The sequence below is a fragment of the Vollenhovia emeryi genome, unplaced genomic scaffold (assembly GCF_000949405.1).
Source record: "Vollenhovia emeryi isolate VEMERY1.0 unplaced genomic scaffold, V.emery_V1.0 DF939496.1, whole genome shotgun sequence".
Taxonomy (NCBI): Eukaryota; Metazoa; Arthropoda; class Insecta; order Hymenoptera; family Formicidae; genus Vollenhovia; species Vollenhovia emeryi.
In genome coordinates this window covers 8,649-16,136 of record NW_011966870.1, presented here as the reverse complement: position 1 = coordinate 16,136, position 7,488 = coordinate 8,649, and the positions used below count along the sequence as shown (strand labels likewise).

Here is a 7,488-nt window from a genome sequence, read left to right as displayed (position 1 = left end):
GCCCCACCACGTTTAAAACTATTTAGTTTAGTTGGCGCCATTTAATGATATCATTACTTTTGTAGAGAAGATAGTTTTGTAGTGAAGATATTTTTGTAGAGATGCAAAAAAGATAGAGTAACAAAATATATTCGGTCGTTGGAGCTTATACTTGGCGCTTTTTTTTACCTTTTTTTAAAAAGGTAAGTTTTTTAGGTGATTACAAATGTTACGATGCTAAAGCGTACCTCTTTCCTATGTAGGTAAAAATTTTCTAACTGAGGTTTGTGACTTTTTATTGTAATTACGCATATACCATTAGCATCAAATGAAAAATCTCGTTGAATTATTATTGCAAATGTCACGATGCTATAGCGTACCTCCTTTCTATGTAGGTAAAAATTTTCTAACTGAGGTTTGTGACTTTTTAATAGTACATTGTACTAGAAAATTGGTATCCAATATTTTAGCGGCGCATTTACAATTATTATATGACTAAGTATCAATATAATTAAAGTTAACCAGGAGATAAACTATCAGATCCATGCACGTGATTGGCTAAAACTCGAGATTAACCTCCGGATAATTTTATCGGGAAGTGAAAAAATCGGCCATTAGTCCGATTAGTGGAACATTGTCGGTTTGTACACAAAACTCATATAATTTGTATATTATACAAATGTGTTCACGAATTGACAGTTCTAGGAGCAAATTCGAAAAGTGCAGAATCATTCCAGTATCCCCTCACTGATAAAATTATACCTGACGCGGCTGCACATTCATGGCATTCAACATTTAACACTTTCTCTTCTTTTTCATCTACGGTTAAAGTTACCGAGTAACTTTTATTTCGTACTCGGTGCTCTGGACAAATTTTTGCCTTCAGAATGCACTTTGTACCTTCTCGTTTCACGCAGACATACCCGACAGCTGCATCTCCATATGTTTCTCGACATGCCCTATACATAATTTAAAACTATTTGATATTACATTTAGAACTAGTTGTTAAAACACAGATTAATAGACACATGTCAGTCATAACATAACCTTTTTTTTTACGAGGTGGAAATCCCTTCGAATCCCCCGCGCCTCCGGGGGGAGGGCGGGGGTATGCGGTGCACGTTAGCCGCTAAAACCACCCCGGTTGCCTTCTTCGCGCGCATATGTGGCCGGGTCTCGGGAACACGATGTATACTACCGTTGCCCGGCCGCGCTACTCTCCCCTGGTGTTCGGGGAGAGTCCTACCCTGCGGCCCACGATGGATGTGGGCCGCGGCGGAGTACAGGGCAACACCATACTCCGCCCTTCCCTACGGGCCGATACTGGGGGAGTGGAGCGCCCCCGCGCTCCATCCCCCAGCCCGTAGGGGTCCCACTAGTGGTCCCAAGCATGGGACCACTTATGGTGGGACCCCCGTCCCCGTGCCCGCGGGCACCGCCAGAGATCCCTTATTTGGGTTCTCTGGCTCTGCACCTTTTAAGCTGCCTTTTCACCTTGCGTCTGGAAGCCAGATTCGTTTGGCCGGTTACCCCCACTCCGAGCGCAGATTCTCCGCCTGGCTTGCTCCTGGCGTTTGGACGCCAGAAGTTCGGAATGGTCGAACTTCTAGCTGAAATTCGCTACGTGACAAAGTGACAACACGAAAATAAAAATGAGTTCATTTGGCAACGGCAATGAAGACAGAAACGAGGTAAGTTTATATCTTTATTATTAATATCAATTCATTAATTATTTACTGATTGCCGAATTGCTGAAAAAGTATGCGTCTATGGCACATTTGCGTACATAACCTATTGCAATGCTGTACGAAAAAAAAGAAGTATGTCCCCAATAGTATTTTTTCTTGATCGAGAGTTGAACCGATGCATCCTTCTGGATATAACACCGTTACCCCGGTGTCACACTATGCGTTTTGAGGTTACGGTTTTTTTAACCACGTTGCGATTGACCACAGCCACTCATCCTTGATCGGTGCCTGGAGACTTTCCATTGTACTATCACTGTGAGTGGCTGTCGTCAATCGCAACGTAATAAAAAAAACCCTCACCGTTTTGACTGGACCGGTTTCGCCGCAGAAGGATGTTTCCTATTGAAAATAACGTGTCATCCTTCTGCAGCGAAACTGGTCCGGTCAAAACACATAATGCGACGCCGGACTTAGTAGATATTATTTCATTGTATTATGCATTACAGGAATCCATCATCGAAGGAGTAAGTACCTGTGGGGTGTGTAAGTGCATCTGCAATGCAGATGAAATCGCAAATCACCCGTGTATGAAAGGTTTTACGAGATTCTACGTTGACGAGAAGACTTGTTATTTTTACCCGCAGTTAGGTAAGTATACTGTGAACTGGAATTAAATCTATTGTATAAAATATACGTCCTGGTAAAAATACCAGCTACAACTATATTAAAATGTATAAAACACTACATAAAATCACATACAGTTCAATGAAGTCCTGAGTGGTATTTTGTATATAAATAAATGTGGTTTTATCCGGCTAATATTGTATTGCTTTTGTGCATGCAGAGAATGGAAACATTGTACGTAAAAGCGCATTAGGTGACGAGGAGGTTAATGTAGTGGAGGACATAGCTCATTCTATTGTGAATGACGAGCATGTCCAAGAAGAAGAAGGCTTCGACAAAAAGAACGATGTCCCTGTGAATGTATTTGAAAGGAAGATGTTCATAGAAGAGCACCTCATCGAGGCGGTCAGGAAACGACCGCCTCTGTGGAATTTCAGGCTTCCAATAGGAGACAGAGGAATCCGGGCGAAAGAAAAGTTATGGGAGGAAGTCTCCAATGTTATGCAAGGTATAATGTTTTTCAAGTAATACTACACCTGATGTATGTATGGGCAATAGTATTCATGTTACGACTATATATGCATTCTTCTTTTACAGGTTTGCTTACTGCCAGTGAAGCCAAAAAAAATGGAAATCTCTGTCTGACATTCCGCAAACACACCAGGGCAGCGATCATGTATTTTCAAACGGAATTTTTCACTTTTCACTTTTCACTCAGTGATTTCACGCGACCTTTTTCACGAATCACGGTGCGATCATATAGTTAAAATGCGTGAAAAGTGAAATTACCAAAAGCGAAGACTAACCTATCGCATCGTTCCGACTAACACCTTTGTGCCGACGACGAGAGGACGAGCCTGCTTCAAAACAATGCCTGCTTCATTATGCTATTATTAGAGAGCCTCTAGCTATTATGCATCAATTCTCAAAAAATTCTTTCGAGGCGAACACGTCCGAACACATTTAACGGTCTCGTCGATATTCAGAAATATGTACCGATGTACGTCTTTGACTATATAAATAGTCAAAGATGTACGTTTCTTCAATCACAGTGCAGTAATAATAATATATTATTACAAAATCACTAGATTTTCCCTTTTCCGCCAACACATTTGATGGCGAAGAAGTTCATGTGAAAAGTTTCACATTTCCACGTTTTGCCGAGTCACATAATCACGAGTTCACGTGAAACTTTTCACTTTTCGCCTATCCGCCCTAGGGGAAAAGATACATGATCGCTGCCCAGAAGTATAGATTTGCCAAGTGGATCAGCTGCAGCCAAAAAGAGGTCTAAGTGGGCGCATACTGGGGCAATGGAGTTTCTGCGTGACGTGCAATTACAGAGCCAGTATGTATATGGTTTCGCACAATATAAATTATTTTTACATTTTTCCATTTTCTCGTGTGCTGTGGGTAGTGTACCTATATTATCAATAAATGTCAAAATTTCTAATAATTTCAGGACGACGTCGAACATTGAAGCAGACGACACTTGCACTGATGAGGCTAGTACATTCGATGACGTTGAAGAGTTGTCGAGCAGCGGACGTGAATCACGTAAGATTGTTGTCACTATTCATTAGGGTGGTCCAGAAAAATTTTTTTTCTCTTTATTAGTCGTATTGAAACTACAAGTTGCATAGGTCTAGAAAAACATCCCCATTTTTCAGATTAAAAAAATATGTAGAGGTCTCAAATTGCTTTTATGTCAAGAATGGTAATTTTGTAAGTTTGTAATTTTTAATAATAGATATAACATTAAAAAATTTTTTCTACGTAGTCTATCAGACGCCTCATAATTGTTTGCAATATGATAAAAATGTTAGTTTTATGCTATATATTGACTAACATTTTCACGTATAAAATTTTTTAATGTTATATCTATTATGAAATTGATATTATGAAACTAAGAACTTACAAAATTACAATTTTTGACATAAAAGCGATTTGAGGGACCTCTAAATATTTTTAAAAATCTGAAAAAAATTGGGTGTGTTTTCTAGACCTACGCAATGTGTAGTTTCGATACGGCTAATAAAGAATAAAAAAAATTTTGTCTGCACCACTCTACTGCTTATGTTACTTTTACAATCATTACACGTGGTCAATAAAAAGAAATGTAATTGTTTTCTCAGGCGACGAATTGCAGCACCGAAAAAAGAAAGGCTCACAGTTGTATGATGAAATTAGGCAGTTGCTTCATGAGCCCATAAACATGGACCTCCCTGCTGCTGAGCCTGACGAATCTACTGCATTCTGTATGGTAGTTGCCAGTAAACTCAAGCAACTTAATGACTCTACGCGAATGACAGCAATGATCCGTATCCTGGAGGTGCTACGACAGGAACTTAAAAATTCCACTGAAACTTAAAGGCTTTAGGCTGGGTCTACATAGGATGTAGTAAGTCGTGTCGGAAGAAATTGACCAATCACAGTCTATTATTCTCCTTACGATCGAAGAATAATGAACTGTGATTGGTCAATTTCTTCCGACACGACTTACGACGTCCAATGTAGACCCAGCCTTATAAAACATTGCATAAAGAAAGACTGTAAATAAATTAATTAATAAATAAATCAATAAATAATTGTTTTATTATTTCAACATAAAAAATAGTAGAAACATTGTTAGATTAGGCTACGAATTATCTGTGATAAAAATAAAGAACGCAGTACATGTAACAATGGTTTATTTGTGGCGATTTGTTTGCCACGGCACCGATCCTTCACTGGAGAAGTATTCGCGAAATTCATCACGAATGTGTATAGCATTCCGAGTAGAAGTATTTGTTCCGCAATTACTTATATCTTGTAATGCGCAGCCATCCTCAATTATTCTCCGCCAAGAACCTGGTGTGAAATTGCTTGGATCACTAGCATGATCTTGATCAACCATACCTGGGGGAACGTAGACATTTTTCCCAATATCGCCTTTTCGGATCCAATTATGCAAACAAACCGTAGCTTGCACCATCAATTTTGCAGTATCTGGAGAAGCAATAATTGGTTTGCGATATATTCGCCACTGGCTAGCTAAAATACCAAAGGTATTTTCTATAATTCTCCTTGCACGGCTCAATCTATAGTTATATATATCCTGCTCCTGCGTCAGTCCGTTCTTTCCCGGATACGGACGAAGCAGATATGGTTTTAATGGGAAAGCTTCATCCCCCACAAGGCAATATAGTAGAATGCGTCCTCCTACAACAGCTGCTTCTTTCGGCACATTCATCCGGTCTGTGCTGAACTTTTTGCCCATAGAGCTGTTGGCGAAAATACCTCCATCACTTTGTCGCCCATAAGCTCCTATATCCACAAAACGTAATATGTAGTTTGCATCGCAGATGGCCAACAATACTACACTATGAGCATGCTTATAGTTGTAGTATGTTGACCCTGCATTGTTGGGACACTAAAATAAAACGAACAATTAATTTATTCGGCGGTTGAAAGTACAATACACCCGTACATAATATTCTATGGTGTGTCACACAGTTAATAGAAGAAAAGATAGTTACTTAAATTATTACGTGTTTGCCATCGATGGCACCGATGCAGTGAGTAAAAGAACAGCGATCTTCGAAATCTTGCGATAACTATCTAGTCCTCTTCTGACAATGCAGATGGTAATACAATAGGACACAAAGTCTTCCAAATTGTTGCACACGTTTCTCGAACAATATTGAACACTGTTGTCACCCCAACGAGATACTGATACGACATTGACGTCATTGAATCACCGGAGGCAAGAAACCTACAACATTACAAGATCATAAACTTAGATAATATTTTTAGGAGACCATTAATCACACCTACACCCGCACACACACTACTTTGAGATACAGAAATATAACAAACCTCAATGTTAACGACAAACGTTCTTTCGGTGATATGCAGTCCCGAAAAAAACTTTGTTTCACCAATAGTGGTCCAACAATCGACAATAATTCGTCAAACTGTGTTACCGGCATACGAAAGTAGTTGTAGAACGTTTCCCCATCCTCTTCGATCAGTTTTGGAATGGACACATGGTAAAAACTATGCTCGGGACGATCCTTTAAGTAAGGTGCAACCCAGTATCGCTTCTTTTGGTAACTTCTCTTCTTGTTTTCTTCCATTGCTTCTATAACTGCACACATCACGAGCATTCGTCGTTTCCTAATCTCAAATATTACTTTTCTTACGAACGTATTACGTAAAGTCGATGTTAATATACGGTTTGAACCGTTTATAGTTAGTTTCACACGCATTCTTTATTTAAAAAGAGCGCAGTACACAATTATTTATGCAAGCACTAATAATAAGTCACAACTATATGCAGTTGTGATCAAAACGAAAACGTGTCACGGAGTGGGGGTAACCGGCCAAACGGATCTGGCTTCCAGACACAAGGTGAAAAGGGAGCGGTGGTTTTAGCGTTGGCTTTCGAAGTCAGCTTCCATTCCCCTCAAACAAAAAAGAAATATGCAACGAAGTGGGGGTAACCGACCAAACGGATCTGGCTTCCAGACGCAAGGTGAAAAGGCAGCTTTAGTCGCCTCTTACGACAGGCAGGTGATACCCCGAGCCTATTCGGTAGCGGGACCCGGACGCCTAGTCATAACATAACCTTTTTTTTTTTTGACCCGGTGGAAATCCTCATGGACCGTCACCCGTCCCTCCTGGAGAGAGGGACGGGTGGTGTGTGGGACTCACCCCCTGACACTCGAGTATTTGACACCTCGAGGCCAGTGTGCAATAGGGGCGCCTACCTCACTAAAACCACCGGGAGTGGCCACCTCAGCACTTTGGGGGGCCATCCGGGTACTTCAACGCAAATCTCCGGATGACCCCCGCGCCACGCTTATTTCCGCGCTCGTCTTAGTCCCCCCTTTAGGAGGGGGGACCTAGGCCTCATTATGCGGCCTTCTCCTCTTTATTCGTTATGCGGCAGGGGTGCCACCAGGTCCCTGCCGCGCCCCCTTGGTGTTGTGGGGGCGGGTGGGTCGCGGGTCTCCAGCCCGCGCCCACTCCCGAGTGCCCTGTACTTTGCACAGGGCTCCCTACTCCTCCTGCCCCTTTATGGGGCGATAGGGGGGAGGCGGGGGCGCAGGCAGCAGGCGACCCGACACCACCCCTAGGGGTGGAGTCGGACGTCCCACGAAACCCGCACCCCCGCCTCCCCCCCAGGACTCCTAATCTACGGCCTTTTGCCCGC

At 41.8% G+C, this 7,488-nt stretch overlaps 2 protein-coding genes across 5 annotated transcripts; one reads left to right on the top strand and one right to left on the bottom strand.

Moving 5' to 3' along the window:
- Positions 1-858: 858 nt before the first annotated feature.
- LOC105557403 lies at positions 859-4,727 on the top strand. Of its 3 annotated transcripts, none has more exons than XM_012004649.1 (3): positions 859-3,639; positions 3,754-3,848; positions 4,427-4,727. In XM_012004649.1, the coding sequence occupies exons 1-3, from the start codon at positions 3,605-3,607 to the stop codon at positions 4,660-4,662; spliced, it is 366 nt and encodes a 121-aa protein (XP_011860039.1). In that variant the 5' UTR covers positions 859-3,604; the 3' UTR covers positions 4,663-4,727. The 3 variants fall into 3 exon arrangements, with proteins under 3 accessions (XP_011860039.1, XP_011860037.1, XP_011860038.1); XM_012004648.1 differs by having other exon boundaries at positions 1,882-1,897; positions 2,174-3,848; XM_012004647.1 differs by having other exon boundaries at positions 859-3,848.
- A 112-nt stretch (positions 4,728-4,839) lies between these two features.
- On the bottom strand, positions 4,840-7,262 carry LOC105557405. 2 transcript variants are annotated; one of them, XM_012004651.1, is made up of 3 exons: positions 6,150-7,262; positions 5,810-6,045; positions 4,840-5,597 (listed from the first exon to the last, which is right to left on the bottom strand). In XM_012004651.1, exon 3 carries the CDS (start codon positions 5,548-5,550, stop codon positions 4,981-4,983), a length of 570 nt encoding a protein of 189 aa, XP_011860041.1. In that variant the 5' UTR covers positions 5,551-5,597; positions 5,810-6,045; positions 6,150-7,262; the 3' UTR covers positions 4,840-4,980. The 2 variants fall into 2 exon arrangements, with proteins under 2 accessions (XP_011860041.1, XP_011860040.1); XM_012004650.1 differs by having other exon boundaries at positions 4,840-6,045.
- Between the last annotated feature and the right edge of the window lie 226 nt (positions 7,263-7,488).